The following is a 20478-nucleotide window of genomic DNA, read 5'->3' on the forward strand; positions in this document are numbered from 1 at the left end:
TAAAAAAAATAAATAAATCTTGCTCATGACTCTTAAGATGCTGTAATGTGGATTTCCCTAGTGTGGGATTAATAAAGTCTTGCTTATTTTTTTAATCAATGAATTTGATTTAATTTAATTTAATTCAAGTCAATTCAATTTAATTTTATCTGAAAGTATCTTATTCTCTACTGAGTATCTCATAAGATTGACTCAATAAATAAAATTTAAATGTATGTTTTTTATATTCTACATAACTTCATTCATTCGGTTGGCTTTTTGTTTCGGCACTAATCGGCTTCCATACTTTCTCCACTTACACCAATCATAACAATAGGAGGGGGCGGGGCCACTCCAGGTTAGGTTGTCACTCTCATTGGGTAAATAACAAACCACCCACTTATTTTGTAGGCTACCGCTGGGGAGTCACGAGAAGTTTAACGTTAGCGAAGCTCCACTGTTTAATGACCCAGAGGTGAGCGGGGATGACACAGGTGAACCCGATGAGAACGACTTCACTGGGAGGGTTTCTGGTGAGACGCGGGCTCCCACTTTGTTAGCCCACCTGCACTCGGGGTGCTGTAGAGGAACCGCTGTGGTGCTAGCTAAGCTCGTTAGCCGCTAACTACCGAGCTAACTAGCCGCGTCGCCCGAGTGAAGTGAGCAAGTCGCGGCGTGTGAAGCTAACCGCGCCGAGGCTACTTTTGGAGGGATACCGAGTCGGATATATTCCTTGGAGGGATTCGTGCTGCCAACTCTTTGTCAGGTGTATTATTGCGCCTCTCCTCCTGCCCTTTTTTCATTGTTGGCGGAGCGTCCTGACTGCACACCGCTGTCTCCATGCATGCTAGCAACGGCTGCAACCGCCAGCTACAGTGATGTGTCACATTAGCTAACGAATCTTTTTTTGACCATTTGTGAGTGGATGCTGTCACTGGTACGAGCTTTTTGGAGACAGACGGGGTTGTATCATCCCACCGTGACGCCCGTGTATTAACTGTACTTTCATGTCGTATCACCCGACAGCTAGTTGTCCCTCCAGAAGAACCAGACGCGGAGCATGCAGGAGAAGAAAAGACCACAGATAAGTAGATAGGGGACGTCGGACACAACCGAGTTAAATTGGACTGTGTGGTTAATCTACCACCAACAACTGGGATTGCATTTGGTGGCCGGACTGACAGAGAAAGTACGAGGATGAAGAAGTTTTCTAGAATGCCAAAGTCCGAGAGCGGAGGGCTCGGAGGGGCGTCCGGGTCCGGCTCCAGCTCCGGAGTCAGCAGCTACTTCGGGAAAGTGTTTGCAATCGGGCGGTTCCAAGTCACCGTGGAAGAGCTCATTGCAGAAGGTATGTGCATTAATACAGCCTGTTTACAGTGTTCTCACATTAAGCACCATGACACTCTCTGGGACACACCCGTCACCCTCTGTTTGGAGAGAGCAACTTTCACAAACCCAGCAGTGAGGCAACTCCTCCAGCTTTGTTCCTTTTATGGGTTGGTAATTGGTTTGCACTCCACTGTAAAAGCTCAGTTTCCCCCTTAAACATCTGCTTATTTCCCAAGAAAATACACGCAGAGTGATTGAAATGAGTCGCGCTTCTCTTCCAGGCTGTGAACGCTTTGGTGCCTAAACTGGGGCACCAGGGATTTGGTACATAGCTCGACTTGAAACGTGTAACTTCTCCCCATACAGCTGTAGCTTACATCCTGCTTCAGCTGCTCCACTGAGGGGGTTTGCCTCCAGGGTAACAACGGTCCAAGTCCCCTGTGTCAACATACAGCATGTAAAGATCCAGCCATTAAAAAGATCACTCTGTCCACCAAAGAAGTTCTTCTGCACTCCTCTTTTGTCCCATGAGAATTTTTTAGGGACTATGAAAAGTTTTCCTCTCTCTGCAGCTGTTAAAATGTACAAAGACTAGTTTCTTTTTAGGCTGGCAGAGAGAGACACCACAGCTTTTTATTGGCATGTCTAACTTGATCAGATTGCATACCATTAAAACAAGTAACAGTGCTTGCTAGATAAACACATTAAGGATGCCTTATGCAATGGCTGTGTGTACACAGTACAGCTCTTGAGGATGTCGACAGGCTTTCTGGAAACGTAAGACATTTCCTTCATGGTTTAACAAAACCCCACGTCCAGATATGTTGAAACGAGAATCTCCTCCATATACAGTCACACAGGCGGAGAATGAGGAAGTGTGGAAACAGACGTGTTTCACAAAGCAGCTGTTCTTTCGCAAATGGTTTAGTGCTTATCACGGTGTGTTAATTAGAAACATTCTTTGATTTATAGAGCCGCCCCGACCAGCCCAGCTTTGCCAGTTAGTGAGCTAATTGGTCATTAGGGTCTTTTCTTTACCAGGATGTCGTCATATTTTTATGCTCTTTATTCCAGCATAAGGTGATACTAATTAGACATTACTGGAAAAGTGTTGACAAATTCCACCCATCAGAATTATATTCACAAATATGCTTTAGTCTTTAGTGTTTAAAAGATCCCAGATACCAGTTCGACTGTGGAGGGGTGAACACTTCAACAGGTTTTTCTTCTACATAAATCAACAAATTAATTACTCAAATTCTGTCGACTGTTTGAGGATTCATTAAGTCAAGGTCAGCCCACGTGATATAAACTTGGAGCAGTGCAGGTGGGTGAAAGGGAAACTATTCTCACAGACAACACAGTGCAGAGCAACTCCCACCTGACTTTAACTGGAAAGATAAGTGAAACAAAGTTAAGAGGCATTATTAAAAAGATTTTGTTTGTGTGCTATTAGTGCCACTGAAGCCATTATCCGTCTTTAAATCACCAGGAGTAATGAACGCCAACTAAATGTTCCAGATGTTTAGTGAGCATTGTCTCTTCAAGTAACGCAACACTGTAAACATGCTGTTGAGTCAAACTGTAAACCTGATCTCACTTGCCCAAAAAGAAAAAACAACAACCACACACACACAGACACACAGACACACACACACACCCCTTCCTGCAAGCAGTCATGAGTCTGTGTCATCATATAATCATGTGAAGTGGCTGTGGCTGGTTTTGCTACCAGGAGCACAAGGTTACATTGTGACCTTTGCTCATCATTTCTGTTCCAGGGGTAAGAGCTGGGTGTCTGCGCCTGCCAGGGCTGCACGTTAATCATGCAATTGTCTATTTGATTTCACTTACAGTGTCTGCTGCATTTGGACGGGGACAGAGTGTGAAAGCCAGATTCAAAGAGGAGAGTATTGCTCCTCAGTCATTAACGTGGAGTTTAAGTGCTAGGTGTAAAATCTGCTTAAGGAAGTAGCTGTTGGGAGACTTGTTTAGAGTGAAACTTAATGCTTATCAGAAACAAAATATGTCATGTGATATTTACAGTATCAAAAGCAGGAAGGGTAGAATTCAGACGATATTTTTAAAGTGTTAAAAAGAGAAATTTCACAATAAAGTGCATTAAATTTATCAAGATCAGTACTTTCTTCAAGGATTCAAAATTGCCTGTCTTAATGGTTGAAACCATTTGTACTCTGTTATACTAGAAATAGTGCACAGTACCACACTTGAAGAAAAACTTGCTTCAGTAGAAATAAAATGACTGTCAATAAAAAATACTCTTTTACAGCAACCGTAGAAAATCAATTAATCGCCTCCACCACTTCACATGCACTCATGATGTAGGCTTTTATATAAATATAGCACTGTACGGTGTCATGACTGCTTAGGCAGCTGAGTACTGTACTTTTTCTGTCAGTGGTGGTCCCATGTGCTGCCCGTTCAGCAACACAGGACCTCTACCTACCAACCTACTGTTGCAGATTCTTCACACAGGTTTGGGGTTTGTGGCTTGAACAACTTGGCAGGTAACCAGCCATCATTTTGATGTCCTGATCTATTTAAAAACCTTCTATGCTGGGAACGTGGTAAACGTGTCAAGGTTAATTTTAGGATTTACCTGCCATCGTGGCCCAGAGACCACCAAGTAACTGCATCAGGCATGTTTAGAAAAGTGTATTCAAACTTTGAAGGTTTCCTTTTTCTTGGCCAGATGAGAATAATGACATTTGAAGTCAGATGAACAGTTGGTAACTTCATCAGACCCGAGGATGCACATTGCAGTTGTCTTGAACCATTTGTAGTTTGTCAGTGAAAACAGTCTTAATTGACTGTAGCAGTCTGCCATAACGTGAGGTTTTTTGGTGTAAAGGGAAATCAGGGCTGTTATCATAGCAGCAGTTCCTCCTTGTAAAAAAGTTGTCGTGACTGAGGCAAAACCACAGAATAAACTGATCCTCCTGTTGATCTGTTTTGTTTTTATTAACATATTGTGCCCATTTGACTGAAAAGTGACTTTTTCTCATCATACTTTATTTACTCGTTGGGCACATGCTTTTTCTATACATTTAGACTGCACTACAACAGTAGTCCCATGTGCCTAAATATAGGTTGATAAGAAGATGGCTGTATTTCAGAGACCACAAGAAGCACAGTCAAGTATTTGTGAACTTAAAACAAGTTGAATATCAAAGATATGCACACGCTGATAAACACAACACAGTTTTAGTGTTTTTCTCTTTAAAAAAAAATCTAACTTTTACTAATGATAAAAGTTTAATTTTTCATGTGAGCCAAGAAATTCAAAGTTGTACTGTTACGTTCTTGCACAAAGTATGTCCGACAAATGGCCTTTTTGCTAACCATACTAACGTTTATTAACGTTACAAGCACTGTCCTAATAATACCTAATATGTTAGATTTGATCTCAATATTGTAACTTTTGCAACGTTTAATGACTCAAATTCTCATTTTTGACTTGCACGATTTTTCTTTCTTTTTATATTTAACATTGCATTGTTGGAAGGAGCCTGAGAGCTAAGATTTTCATCGTCAACAAACTACTTCTCTGTGATTGTTGTGCGTATGTAAATAAATAACTTGAATAAACCTGTTGCGGGCACAGGGTAACTTATGTGACTGATGTCCAGGCACTGAGTAGATCATGTGGTTTCTGAAAGGCTCATCTTCCTCTTCCTTATTCAGCTATTATCCAGCAGCTGTGCCAGTTTAATGAAAAGCACGAGATTCTCCTAAAGCCAAACACACAGCTATAGTTTGCTGGACAAGAGAAACTGCTGATGATTGGGTATCTTTGCTCCAAACACCACCTCCTCCAGATATGTTCAAATTAAACTTTTGTCTGGCTTAAAACTTCTCTTGCTGTCATGTTGTTAGATATTTTTTTCCAGTGACATATCTGCAGAGCTAGACAGTTCCTACATTGAGTAGGAACATAGTCATTTCCCTCCACTCCCCTTTTGCCTCTGCGGTTTCTCTTGAGCTCTATCTGCTGCCGTCTCCAAGAGGAACACAGAAATGACATGTAGGAACAGGATGCATCTGTGAGCATCCCGTCACCCTTTTCTCCACTAACTCTAATCATTTGGGGTCCCTCCTTAGGGCCTGGACGTTTAGGAAATGAGGAGGCATTAATTTGATAAATTATGGGTTTGGGAAGTTTGGTAGTTGCACAAAAAGCCCGACAAAGTTTGGGGAAAATCGTAGTAGACACAGAGTAACTGCTGCTGTTTGGAAGAATTTTAAAGATTTCAATGCATAGAAATATATAGTAATAGATATACCTATCTTTAAATATTTATTTTCTGTCAAAAGCCACTATTTAAGATGGCAGACAGACTGTTCCTAAACTGATTGTGTTGCAGTCAGAATATTTAATTAAGCTATTTGCTGAGCAACAACGAAGCATTTAACAGATAACTGCCTCTGGAACATGTCTTGTTGTCAGTTTAACTTGCATAATCGCCGTTATGTCACTGCTGTTTACTCACCAGACCACCACTACGTTACATGACTGCTGTACTGTACCTACCTCTCTCACTGTAGGTACAGGGCAAACAGTTCGTGTTTGCATCAGTTGGTAAGTTCTTGGTCAAATGTCACTGCCTCTTTCTAATTAACAGGAAGACCTTGGCTCAGGGGTTTCACTTCCTATGTTTGCAGTTTTACATGCATCTTAACAGTGAGGTTATAATTCATCACTGCCTCGTCTAATTAGGGTCACCTCCATCTTCTAAGCCGACTTTGTGCTTCATCGTGGCACCCTGCGTCTTTTCATGCAACATTTTAACTGTCTTCATATAGAAAGCTTGACTCTCAGCTGACTGGTTCTCTTGAGTATTGTCTGAGCTTTTTAAGTGACACAAAAAACATTTTCTCTGAACATGCTGACTTCACACAAATTTCCCCGTTGCTTGCTGTCAGCAGAATCTTGAAGCGTTTACACCGGAGTATGTCATGGCACTCTGTAAGCCCAAGCTGAAGAGATGAGGGCAGCGTAACACTCTCAGCCTTGGTCACGGGGACTCCCTGACCACGACAAGCCACAGATCATGTAAACAGGAGAAACGCAAACACTGTTTCCATGCAAACAGCTGCTGTGTTCACAGTGAACATGATGCGTTTTCACCTGGTCCTTTCCTGCGTGTGATCTGGACAGTCGCCATTTGTTGACCACACAGTTTTTTGCCTGCTGCTGTTAGAAATTTACACAACGAATGTATCAATGAAAGTGCGGTTACACTTGAAACAAGTCCACCTGATAAGCTCTTTGTTGTGAGTTTCTTTAGCAGTGTTTGCTTTGTTCCAGATTAAAATAAATGAAAGAGAAAGCCAGATGTTAAGTAAATATACTGTAGATATCTGCTGCCTTTTTGGGTCTCTCAGTTTAGATAAAATGAAAAGCTGTCAGCTTAGGGCTGAGTGATATGGCTGGATTCAGTATCATGGTATTAATAACAATGTTTTTCTGAGATGGAGCGATGGAACACCATATTCCCTCATTTGGTGTTTTTGGGATGATGGCGGAGGGCACGGTCTAACTGTGCTCTGCTTCAGACTGAAGACAGTGTTGTATTAAAATAATGGAAAGTTACCTGGAGAGTTATAACAGAAGTAATCATTTTATCCTCCATTAGTGGCGGGTGATGCCACAAAATTTGGTTTCAATCTGATACCAAGTAATACAGGGCCAGAATTGCCGATATTGGTACTGATACAATTCTTTTTTTTTATTAAAAGTGGCTCATGTACTTTCTTATAGGGTATGATGTGAATCATCAGTCTGCTAATCCTGACCAACAGCTAATGATGACCAATTACATTTTGAAAATGTCACATTAACCAATGCTGAAGATCTGATTTGACTAAAATACTAATTTCTCTGCTGTATACCTGGATATTCCTCACCTGCGTCTCGACTCTTCCAGTAAACTCTGTCTTTGTGTCAGAGGTCTGGATGCTGAGGCCTTTCCTTTCTCCTCCCTTCTCCTCTTGTGTTTTTTTCCCTTGTTCATTAAACCATCACTGCTATTAATTGTAAGATTAAACTAGTCAGGGTGCACGCCGTGGTGTGCCGTGCATGTGTGACTCATATATTGTTTGAGTACAGACAACACACAGAGCACAGACAGTTTTACTCTTGAAATACCAATAGGTACGACGTAGACGAGAGAAGGTAACCCTTTATTAGGTATTGATCCATATCTTCAAAATGGAAACGCATCTATAGTATAGATCTTCTGGTGTCAATCTGCCCACCCCTTTCCTCCATGGCCACGTGTGTGTCACCTTGCTCGTATTTAAATGACCAACACAATCCCTTCCTGCATGACTCAACATGGACCCAACATTGTGTCATAGTTAGGGCACAAGTATACTGGCTGCGTGGCCAAATGTACACGTACATAGTGTGCTGCGCCTGTGTGTATACTTGCTGTAGCACGGTCGTTTGTCGACGCAGCCAAAACGCCTGATACTGGTGGTCTCCGCTAGGGGCAGACCACAGCACTCAGACACAGAGGTTGCGAAAAGCAAAGAAGGCGGTCACACTGTATTTCCGGATGTAGTAGGCTACACGCAAACATGGGTACTCTCGATGAAGAGGAGATTATAATTTTATGTCCTTTAAGATCTTGGCAGAGGAAAAGGCGCCGTCTCCGCCGCCATCGGAGATGGTATGTGTGGCCCAACCTCACGTTCACGGTCTCTAGAGGTCTACTTCGCACAAGCGCCTCTAGTGTTCATGTCAATATTGCATCTTGCGCACGCATCACGTTACCTCGCGTCAAAGTGAGCGGCCTACTTGCCAAACGACCGCAAAATACGCATGGCAGCCATGATGCGTATGGGCATGCATTGTCTGCAGCAAGTATACTTCTTGCATTAAGCTAGGTAAGCTTTTCTGGTTGACAGTTTTGATGGCCGCTGTCAAATGTGTTTGACCACAGCCTAACACGGTGGTATCTTGGTCACTTAGTCAGGCTAAACGAATGCCATTATTGCTGTGAAATTTTGTACAGGCATTCATGGTCCCCAGAGGATGTATTCTACTGACATTGGTGATCCCCCGACTTTTCCCCTAGTGCCACAAACGGGTCCACATTTGTGGTTTTGAGTTAAATATCTCAACAACTATTGGCTGGATTGCAATGAACTTTGCTGCCCCTCGAATAACTTTGTTGATCCTGTGACTTTTCGTCCAATTTTAATTTGTCCGTTACTTTTAATCTATGACAATATACCTGCAAACTAATGAGATTCACATCAGCTGTAATTTGTGTTTTGTGATAAGTAGCAACGGTTAGCATGCTAACATAGCAAAATAAAATACTCAACATTATACTTGCTTAGCATCAGCATGTTAGTATTGCCATTTTGAGCATGTTAGCATGCTCACCTAGCTTTTAGCTGAAAGCAAGCACAGCCTTATGGAGCTGGGAGCATGGCTGTACACCAAGAATGATAACTAAAACGATATTGATGTGAGCATCAGGAGTGATGAACAAAAACATTCTGTAAACAGTGGCATCAAGCACACGCCAGCTGTGTCAGCAGGTTAGGAAAATGGATATTGATGACCTGTTACTGCTGTACATTGCACAGAGAAATAAAGAAAACAGAAGGATACCAGATCACATCTTATAAAGACTGTTTTATCAAACAGGTGCAGTTTTTTTTAAAATACAATGGTGGGTCTCTCTGCAATGGCATCTGCCATGTTGAACATGATGCCCTGTAAATTTGGATAATGTTTGATTGGCTGTCAGTATTTCTATTATTCATCAAATCCATCAGAAAGTGTTTCCAACAATGTTGTTCGCCACTGTTGCTGAGGTTGTGGTGTAGCCTCCGCCATCCACTTAAATTAGGATTATTTTCAAAATGTGATATTTATAGTCATTGTTTTCGTTCCTAGTGTGGACGGTCCTTTGCTTGGACAACTGAGTGTTGTGAAACTAACACAATATCATCATGATACAATTTCAGTGAAAGTTGATAAATTAAACAATGAATGACTATTTGATTATCACCCAGCCTTGCTTTTAATTTGCCAACAGCAACAGTTGCACACACAAAAAACATCATATAATAATAAACTGCAGGTGTAATTGCTGTCCTAGTCACTGCCATCTGTCATTGCTGTTCAGGTCAGAGCGTTCCTTTTGATAGTGTTTTTTTTTTGAATGACCTATTTGATCCCCCCTCTCTGCCAGGGGAGGGGGGTGAGAATGCATCCCATCTACATTATTAGCATACTGTACTGGTGATGAATAGGCGCATTGTGCCCCTTTGTTGTCTTATTCTAGCACCCTAGAAAGAATGCTGGTACGACGCAGCACTTGGTCCCGTGATGGGTATTGCTGCCTTTGTGCTTGCTCATTGAGGCCTTCTGTATCTGCCTCTCTGCGTTGCCATCCCTCCCCTCTTTGTAAAACTGCAAATGAATTATTTTCTCCCAATTCATCATCACCCGATCTGAGGAGGGCGTTGAGCCAAATGTGGGAGTGAACTCTGGTCACATGGACACTGCCAAAACAGTAGGACATTGATTTGGAAGTCCACTACAACATTTCACTTCAGCGGCTGCGGTTTTCTTTGATCAATGTATTGACAAATTGTGGATTATTCTGAGACACATGCATCATTAGGATTCAATTTAGTGGCTTTAAATAGACAATGCAGCATAATTCAAACCAAATACAGCAGTGCACCGGGACACCATATTACCTCTTGTGTTATTTATGAAAGACATTGGTTGTGCTGACCTTGAGTGAGGACAACTTTTATGAATGTGCTTGGAGATGATTGTTTGTGAGGAGCTCAAGGTTTTCCCAACTCCTCATCTTTGGTGTACTTGTTTCAGAGGATTGTTGAGAATATTGATGTGTTTACTGCAGAATCATATGCATTGTTTTATACAAATCCTGGCATTGTCAGTCCATTACTATTATGGAAAAAAGGACTGCAGTCTTCGTACTGTACATTCACACCAGAAGCTTCCAAAGAGGCAAAATCTGTCTTGGACGCCCAAGAAGCACGACTGTCAAAAACATTTGTGGCAGCTTTGGTCGCTCTAATCGCTCATCATGTGAATCATTGAACGTTCGATCATGCTTGTCAATTTAAAGGAGCCGCAAAGCGACTACTGGCTTGAAAGCAGCGTAGTTGCTGCTTGCTGTTGTCCAGTCAAAAAGCTCATAGTTGGCCTACAGAAAGTTATGTTTGGTCAATGGAAACAGAAAACGTATGTCATCCCATTCAAACCAAGCAAGGAAGACTTGCATGCTATGTCGCAACATTAGCCTCCAATTCTCTCCTCTATTACTAACATTACACACTTTAAAACTCACTAGACCAACCAACTACCTCTGCGACGCAGCCCCAAGCCTCATTCTTTTTATTTTGGTCTCTGTAACCGAACAGTGACACATTATAAAGGACTGAGTGGGCGCCAACGCAACTAATAAACTTGTCGATATCCATTGTCGGAACAAGTGTGCTGTAGGAACCAAAGCTACATGGCTTGTTCTCTGGGACCCGCTTCATTGAAGCACATCAGCATTCCGATTGGTTGTCACCGAACCACGTCAGAGCTCATTACCATAAAGTTAAACGAGTTTTCACTTCCCTCCGGACCGCTCCGGTCGCTTTGGTCGCCCAAGACGCGCGGCTGATGACCAGGCTGCCCAAGTTGCCAGGCTCTCATTGAAAATGAATGACTTCCGCCACTTTGGAAGCTCTGGTCGCTTTTGGTGTGAACGTACAGTAAGTCTGTGTAACAGAGTGAACAGTTGCTCTCAGTCCAGTGTTTTTGGTGTTCTTGTGGACAAAAAGTTATTTTCTACTGCAAATCAGTCAGAGGTTTTCATCTAGCAGCTTGCAAATTTGTCATTTTGTTGTCAACATAAAAATAACTATTCTGATAACCAAGAGATTATAAATGTCAATATATTGCACTGACTTATAAGCTATCATGACTTGTGGTCCTAGTCGAGGTCAGCTCTCCGGAGACACTAAGTACAGGTTGGAAACTGATCATAGGCTTATGTGAGCTGACTGAACTCCAGCATGGCTCCCCTCAGTTGGATGACGAGACAGGAGTGATGAATGATTGCCTCACTCTTAATGACTGTGGGAACTGTAAACACGCTGGTGCCAACATGCCACTCCAGTCTGCAGTTTATTATTCTTATGTTGTTTGTTATAAAGAAAAAAAATCAGATTGCTAGATGTCTGAACAAGCTGTAAACAAGTTCATTAAAGTTTAGCTCGGCAGTGCAAACTAGAAATGGCATTTTAAGATGAGAAAGTGTTGATTTATTTAGAAGGGAGGTTGTGCAATCTCTAGCAAATAGAATACATAGGGGAAACACGAAGCGACCCATGCAGTCTGATCAGTTTTCGTGATATTTTGCATAGCTTCTTTGTTTAACTTAAGGTTCATGTAAACTATGAGCGCTTGGCATACTCCATGACTTACCTACGCAGCCACTAAAGACCTGTTGTTTAGTCTGAACTGACCATGTCGGGTAAAATTTGACCTACGCTGACACCCGCCCATCCTGGCATTTATTTAGCTTAATTGCAGTCTCTCTATTGACGAAATTACAACTGTTTTTCATCACAGTCTGGCACTATCCTAAATTATGCCCCAACAGTTTCCATGTACTTTTTTCTCTGAGGATAGGAACGGTGGAGTTGGTTGCCCAAGGTCTGTGTCTTTGCTTTTTTCCAGCATTTTTCCCTGCTACATATCCAAAGTCGCACTTGTACTTTTGACCTTTTTGACCATTAAATTCTTAAATTTAGACGGCGGGTATTTGGTCCAAACCAGTGAACGCAAACCTGCACACAATGAACGCAATGTCAGATAGTCGAACAAACTTCTCCTAACTCCTTTCTTGTTTTCCTTTATATGTCAGGATGGTGTTGAGTTGGGATCACAACCGACCCTGTTGTTGTAATGTTGTCACCCTTGTGTATCCTTTTCGTCCAGCAGCATCTCTGTCTCTTTCCTAGTTTCATCATAAAGCCTCCAAAGCACAGCCACTTGTGTCTGTCGGTTCAGTTGTAAACACTGTTGAGGTAAGATGTATGAGAGTTGACTGCCAGAACCTTCCAGCTCACTAAGCCCAGGATGAAAAAACATGTACACTCATCGCTGCACCTCCTCATATTACCTTTTATGGACTTGCTCTTCAGGAAGACTTCTTCACACACTTGCATCTGTCTTTTAAAGTGCTTTGCATCATTCACCTGAGTCTGGGGGAAGAAATTAGATTGATTGCAGTCAAGTGCTCCTGCTTTACACATAGCCCTAAGTGGAAGAATGAAAGCGGAATAAGGAGGAGGAGACGTAGTCCGGGTTGACAGTTTTGTGATGCATACGACAAAGTGTCTGCAGTGGTGTTTGCCGTTCTCACTCGCCAGGCAGGAGTTACTGAGCACACCAAAATCAAAGAGTGTGTTATGGGGAGATAGGGAGTTAGATTTGTGGCGGTTAAAACAGAACTGACAGGGCAATTCTCAAACTTCTTTTGGCTTTTCGTACTTTAATATTTCCTTCACTGCGACTGATGCCTAGTTGTTTGAGATCTGTAGATTTGACCCGTGTTTGTTATTTAAGACTCTGAGATCATTGGTCACCAGTTAAGTTTGACTTTTGCCCTGGCAGCTTCAAGACACAAGACTGTTCAGTCAGTTTGTCTGTCCAGCCTTTTGACCCAGAGCAAGTTGGTTTTGACAGTTAAGAGCAAGATTGCGGCTGGAGAGAGGACTGACCTTTTGCTGTTAACCTTTCATCTAGCTCCAAATTCCCCTTGACTAACACTTTGATAAAAGGCAATGCCTCTTAAAAACAAATATCTGGATTTCCATGAAACTTGCATACATACTTACTGGCATAATTCTGCATCACAGAAGATGAATCCTAAAATTCTGTTGCCCCTTTAGTAGCTGCGCCACCAGGCAAAAATAAAGACTATACACAACCCAAGGCTGGTTTTCAAAAAGTATCAAAAACTGCTAAGCAAGTACACCCGGTCAGATTGTTTACTTATTCTTTTGCCACTTTCAGACAGATTTTTATATGAGCAAAGTTTATGTAGTATATCACCCAACACATTGTACAATCTAGAAAGCAGATTGCCATAAATGCTGCTGAAGTTTTAATGAATGTCCTTTCCTTAAAGGTGCCCAGTGGAATTCTCTTCCAAACAAAAGTTGTTAACAGTCAGTGTGTGTATGTGTGTAAGTGCTTTGAATGCATTTTCTTTCTCGTAGAACATTTGCAAAGCAAATTTTTGAAAAAGTGTTTTAAATCCAGCTTGTTTACATCCTTGTTTAATTGCTTGTAGCCTTTCTATTTCTGCCTTTGTCGGCATTTCATGGCATTTTAACGCCACCTGTAGAACAGTGGAATAGTACGAAAGGATTGGCAGGAGTGTCGTCTTCGTACGTGTGTCCTTGTGCGAAAAATTGCTCCATAGCATCACCAGAGGTCAAAATCTCCACAGATAACATTTACTCTGGACAAACAGATGTACGTATTTTGGACAGTACTTTATTGTAGGAAAGAAAAAGAGCGTCAGAGGTTGTTCATACAGTGCTGTCATGCTCAAACTCTGCAGTGGCACTGAGCAGATGTGCAAGGCACTTGCCAGCTGAAAGTGACCTCTCCATTGTGAGGAAGAGCAGCGTGGTGCTGAATACAGAGCAGATGTACCTGTAAGGGTGATGAAGAGAGTCAGAGATTCTACTTAAAACAAGAGCTGGATAATATATATCGACAAAGTATTGGTACTGTGTTAGACAAGTTACTGTCTTAGATTTTATTTTTCTATTTTTGGTTATCGTAATATCTCAAGTGTTGTCTTTTCCTGGTTTTAAAGGCAGCATGACAGTAAAGTGATGTAATTTTCTGAACTCACCAGATTGTTCTAGCTGTTCTGTTCTGTCATCCTTTACCCAACAGTTTTATCAAAAAACTCATGTAAACATTTTGTGAATGCACTAATAGTCAAACCTACAATATTGTTGCAGTAAGGATACTCAGGTATTTTTTTTTCTTCATGTTGCCCAGCCCTACCTGAAACCTTTGATTAGAATTTGATGGGACATCCTTACCAGACTTTAATTTATTTCCACACCACAGAACTTCAGAACATAGTGATATTTCACAAACCCTTCTCTATTTGCTGTTCCCCTTTTGAATCATCTCAATTCCTCAAAACTATCTTGATCTGTTTCTGTAGAGATTTGAAAACAATCACAAGGCCGCGATACGTAACTTGCGACATTTTCATCAATCTTGTGCTGACAAGCAAATCTTAATCGATGGTAGACGCATACTGGACCCCGTACAGTTAAAGTAAAATGTGAGTGTCCTCTAAAACTGGTAACATTGAAAAGCAATCAGCACCCTCATGCTGCTTATGACCAAGTCACACCTCCAGATGTTGGAGGCCAGATTGATGTTTTCGGCTGTCTTCCCCCTGTGAATGCACCTTTCATTCATTTTTAGTCCAGCATGCCTGCAGCATCCCAGTATCTGCTCTGTATTTTGGCAGGGTGCCACCCTCACCGCTAAAAGTTTAAAAATATCTGACCTGCAACAACCTTGGTTATCTCCTTGCTATGGCCAAGGCTATGCATATTTGACTTGGCTGGAAAAGGAAACTCAAGTAACAGTGTTAGTAGGTTAACTATGGTGAAGGGAGGAGAAGCGTGTAAATTAAGCAGAGTGCAGTGTTATCTTTGTTTATGTTTAATACAAAAAACTTGAGAAATAATTAACTTGCCATTAATTTATAATCAGAATTTGTTCATTTTTAAAGATGTTCATCTAAAAACCAAAGCAGGATTTCTGCCTTGAAAGGTCTGGAGAAGATGACACGGTGGTGTGGTGTTCTGTCAGGAAAGGGATCACAGAGTGCAGAATCTGTCAACTGCTCGCTAAAAGCAAGTGCGTGCCTATTTTTAGGGCCGACAACCTATGCCACTGATGCTTTTCTGAATGTTGCCACAGTTTAACTTTGAGGACTCAGGAGAAACAGTTTAGGTAGTGTTTTTAACAGATAGTTGTTGGCCTAAAGTGATGTTTGCAAACTGACATGTCTGTCAGTGCCTGGAGAATGTGTGAAAACTCAGGGTGGATGGTCTGCCGTTTATTTCTAGAATGAAACTGACAGGACGTGTTTTGCTGTTACATTTTGAAACATGGTTTCGGCTGCCTTTAACTTTCAGCTCTGCAGATTTGTTATAACTCTAGTTACCAAACAGCATGTTTGGTTGTCACTACATTAGCCAGCCAAAGAACAAAAGTCCTTTCCGTATTAGCCTTTATAATACCAAATCTCAAAGGATTTGCTAAAGCGCTGGGGATCAAAAAGTCATTATTGGTAATTAGCGAGAGCAGCTGGCACCGCATGGCAAACTGGAAAAGACCTTGAAGCCTGTTGATGGAAATCCATTTTCTACATTTATTGTGGAAACATGGCACTTGTTAGTCTACAAGACGAAGGCAGCAATGTGGAAGGATGGCATGCATTATGCACTTTAGTATTCTGTAATACAGTAGGTGTAACACTTAGAAAAGTTCATATTGTACTTCAAATTTTGGCAGATGACACTCTTTTGAATGTTACAAAGGTTAGATTAAAGAAGAGGTGATGGAGCCCTCAGTCTGGACATTTTAACGTATTACTGGTATCATTGGCCTCAAGTGGGGCAAGTTCCTTTTCTCAGAGTGACTGATTGATTTTGACACTAACTGCTTAAACTCTTAGGTCAACATTGTGTTGAGTGATCAACAATGATCAGAGGGTTGGATATGTTGAGCCATAGATGGAGAGGAAAATACTTCAGTGAATATACAGTTGTCGCAGTAACTAGCTGTTCTCAAATTGTAACAGGAACTTAAAGGGGTACTTTGCCGATTTTCATCGCTCAGCTTTGAGCTTTGTATCATAACAACGTGGGTAGTATGTGTAAATTAACTATGTTAAACTGGTTTCCATCTTGCCAGCAGCCAGATCTCCCTGCTTAAAATGTGTCATCGGCAGATTTTCGCTGACTCTTGGGCTGTTGCTCAACTACAGATTGTACTTCTTTATTTTTGCATACACGCCACAACCACGACACAAAAGCCCTTTTTAGATAGGAATTGTGCAAATTTGCAGGAAAGCCCAATCAGTCTTTTTTCAGCATTGGCAGTATAAAAACAAAATCGGGGAGTCCGGAAAATTGCCACCTACCTACTTTTCTTTATACAGAATGCGCCTTTTTCGGGGCAATGGGGGGCGTGAGCAAGTAACAAAACGCGTAGCTCAGCATGTGACGTAAACAGTGACATGGGAGGGAAGCCGCGGCTAGTCAGGCAGCAGTAGTCAGACGGCGATTCTCTCGTAAATCGACCTGTTCCTCACCGTTCCCGCCATCTGACGGTTAATGGCCACTTCATTTTCGAGGGCAAGGAGGGCGCGCTATTCCTTGTCTCCCCAGTTGCTCATCTTTACAGTGTCTGTCAGGTTTGCGTTTCCCTCTTGCTATTAGCTGCTCGCTAATTCCTGCTATCAGCTGTTTCCTGTTTATCCAGTGGCTTGCACGTGCGGCATCATCAACAGCTCCTCCCACAAGTCTTCAACAGTCCCCCCTGTTGCGGAAGGCCGCCTATGACTACCCTCTGAGGCGGAAAATTGGGCGCCTCGGATCAAATCACCTTTCCGCCTCTGTGTGTATAAACGCTCGCAGCTGGCCGGCAAATCGGCCCAACATTTGCGGAAAATCTGGCGGTGTAAAAGGGGCTAAAGAGTATAGAGGCAGATAGAGAGCTGCCCTTCTCTCCCTCTCAATCTGCTTCTATACTTTTTTGTCAGTGTGCTGTCAGTGCTGATAAAATATGAACCAATATTCTGTGGCTGCGTTGCCTGTTTCTCACCTATAATGTTTTCAGAAACATAGTTTAGCTAACTGTTGAACTGTAATAAGATATCGTTTGGTACCAGCTGGTCACCATATTGTTGTCGTACGGCAACTTGCATTTCGTCACCCAGCAGCGAGAGCAGTTATTGGTCTGGTGCGGCACAGTGCGTTCTGGTAGTGCTAGGTTTTCTGCCTCTTGAGAGGAAGTGAATACCACAACCCTTTGTCTCTGTTTTCTCAGGTTATGTAGCACTAGTTTTAAAGACTGGGTTCCCATGGTCATGGCAAACCCGGAAACTCATGGGATTAGTAAAAATCATTACAAGTTTGGGAAAAGTCATGGAATTTCTGTGTATAACCTTCAGTGTAATATAAAATAAGGGCAAATTTGTTTTCTGTAGCTGTCGATATAATGTTGCTCTAATATACTTTGATGTATGACAACGTTTTGTTTACCATCACGTATGCTTCTTCATTTTCACCCCATGTTCCTGAAATTATATTTGAAATTTGAGTTTGAATCTGAGAAAATGCCTTAAAATGTGTGGAAACCCTGTTAAAAAATTGAGCATTTCTACTTCATAGAAAGCCCAGTTTTATGAAAAGACCGTCTTTCCAGCAGTGAAATACGTCTTTAAGTAGGTCCAGGTTTTCATATTGAATATGTGTAATGTTCCCAATAGTAAGGTTACTCCATTGTCACTGAAGCCTCTAGATAGCCAGTGAAGTGTTAACAAAATAACTGGTATCTTATTTAGGAATGACATTGTTAAAGTATTAACCTTATTAATTTAAGTTCATTGGACAAATTGACAACTTTCAAGTGTCTGTGTTCCTTTTAGAGAGTTTACCCAGAAGGAGATCCCTTTCCAAGTTTGATTCTTGTGAAATAACACTCACTCGAGGGGAAGTTGGGGGAAGAAGGCCAAGATGAGATTTGCAGGCGAAAGGACACACTGAAAACAGTGAATAGCTCCTCGAAGCACAACTCTTACCTTTCACCTGATTTCTCATTAGTTCAAGTAAAACAATTTCATCATTTACGTAAGAGAAAAGATACACCAGTATTCAGATAACCCATTTTACTTTTTTAACCTTTTATGTAAGCTCAAACGAGATGAGGAAATGAGATATCCTTCCCACTTTTTGTAATGCCATGCAACCACAATTTGTTGTAAGCTGGTTACTCTTATCCTTAAGCTTTACAACTGTGAAGACTTGTAGGGGAAGTGTTGTGGGTTCATGTCAGGGGATGGGGGCCTCCAGGAGGAAATACCTAAGCCTGCTCCAAAAGAAATGGCATTCTCCTCTTTTAAAGGCAGCCCTGCAGCTGAAGGAGGCCTTTTGAACTGAACCACATCCTTAGTTTGTAGCTTTTTAACAAGCTAAGATGTCACACTAACTTAAGTAAAAAAGCTGTGGGTTGAAACGAGTGAAGTCAACAGAGAGAGATTCGAACAGAGCGACTGTCGGTCAGAGCGTGGTCTGTTATCGCAGATGACATCATGCTTCAGAGGAAGAACATCTGTGCCTGAGCAGAAACTATAAACGTATAATCTCGGTTCGCTGCGTGTTACTAAATCCTCTAATCCTCACTTGTTGAGACACTCCTCTGCCACTTTTGAAGTCTTTTTTTCTTGCCTATATCACAAGGCATGCTGAGTATCTGTTTCGCAGACGCTGTTGAGATCCTCTTTCAAGCCTCTTCCACAGGCTGTCATGTGGGCTGCCTCTGACTGTCCTAGATAGTCAGGCTTTGCAGTGATGTCAGGGTCCCTAGCGCTGCATTCAGGGCCGGGAAATATTCTCCAGTAATTACAGCCCTCGCTCAGTACCAGGCTGTAATGTCAGTGCGCCCCCCAACCCCCCTCCTTTCTTCTTGGCCTGATGGATTCGGGGGTTTTCCTCTCAACCGTCACTGACAACTGACCATGTCCTCACGGTGAAGTGCCTCCATCTCCTCTCCACAGTGCAGCCAGCCAACAGAGGAGCAGGAGGGGAGGTACAATAACAGTGAGATGTGACTAATGGGCTCTGAGTACCAGAGTTAGACATGCCCATCAGCACTGCTTTAATACACTGAAAGGATTCGGTTACACTTCTGTGCACGAGAAGCTCGCTGTGTTGTATTATCAGTCTGTAACTTAAACTTGGAGCAAATCATCATCTGATTTGCACGGACATCTTTTAACAAAACCTACATGTCACTTTAAAATCATTGTGCCTTAGTGAGTCTTGAGAGATATGAAGACATGACAAAACAGATGATTCATGAAATATGGAAAAAATATCAAGAGATTACCTTCTAAATTGAGCTACAGCCTCTAAACTCTCACAACTCTTCCTAACCGGCGTGATGTGAACAAGTGAACGAACATTGTATTGTTTCAGTGTTTCCCTTTGAAGATGTCCTAACCTGCTCCGTGGATCAGCAAACAGGCTTCCCAATGTGTCGCTAGCCCGAAAAACAGCTTGCCCTGGCTCTATTTTGGCAAAGCTTTGTGCACCTCCAACCTTTTTTCACAGCATTAGCAAGCCGTAGCTTTGGCTAGCTCAGGACTTGATAGGCTCCCTGGATGTTGCTGTCGCTCTTAGTATATCTTGACAGTGTTTTGCTCTCCATCCACCAGAGTTTGCTTGCTTGCTTTATGTATAGAAAAGGTATCTGGGTTGAGTTTCAAAATACTTTTATAGAGTCTAAATCTGATCAAAACTGCTGATGAAATCCTCTCAAATCTGTCTGTTTGACCAACAAAAGTCACAAATAGGTGTTTCTTTATGCTTCTGCGTACACTTGACGCAACGTGCATGCAGTTGCTCCGCAGTTGCTGTGTGCCTATCATCATAGTTCTGTGTGCTGTTGGTCTATATCGCTATGCAATTCCGCGCCAAAGCGCTTGGGGGTGCAGTGTTCTTTTTACACCTACTTAGTAGGGTTGGGAACAATTAACCGATACGACCGGATATCCGGTTTGACAAGCGCGAGATACGGTTGCGTTGGTAGCAGCCTCCTCAATCGATACGAATCAGCCAAGAAGTAGCAGCCTCCTCAATCGATACGAATCAGCCAAGAATCCTTAGATGAATCGATTGTAGAGTCATAGAATCGGGTATCGCAAGACTCGCAATTGGTTGACTGGCTTTAACAGTTTGCATCTCGAAAACAACGCGAGAGCCGGTGGCATGCTCCGTAGCAGGCATTACTGACAACGATAATGGATGTAAACA

At 42.1% G+C, this 20478-nt stretch overlaps 1 protein-coding gene across 1 annotated transcript in view; it reads left to right on the plus strand.

Moving 5' to 3' along the window:
• Nucleotides 1-611: 611 nt before the first annotated feature.
• bmp2k (BMP2 inducible kinase) overlaps nucleotides 612-20478 on the plus strand; it is a 68084-nt gene continuing 48217 nt past the window's right edge. Inside the window, exon 1 of the mRNA XM_050052104.1 lies at nucleotides 612-1327. Within this exon, the coding sequence (XP_049908061.1) occupies nucleotides 1177-1327 (151 nt within the window). The 5' untranslated portion in view covers nucleotides 612-1176. The remainder of the gene's footprint in view (nucleotides 1328-20478) is intronic.

This window comes from Epinephelus moara, chromosome 8 (assembly GCF_006386435.1).
Source record: "Epinephelus moara isolate mb chromosome 8, YSFRI_EMoa_1.0, whole genome shotgun sequence".
Lineage (NCBI taxonomy): Eukaryota > Metazoa > Chordata > Actinopteri > Perciformes > Serranidae > Epinephelus > Epinephelus moara.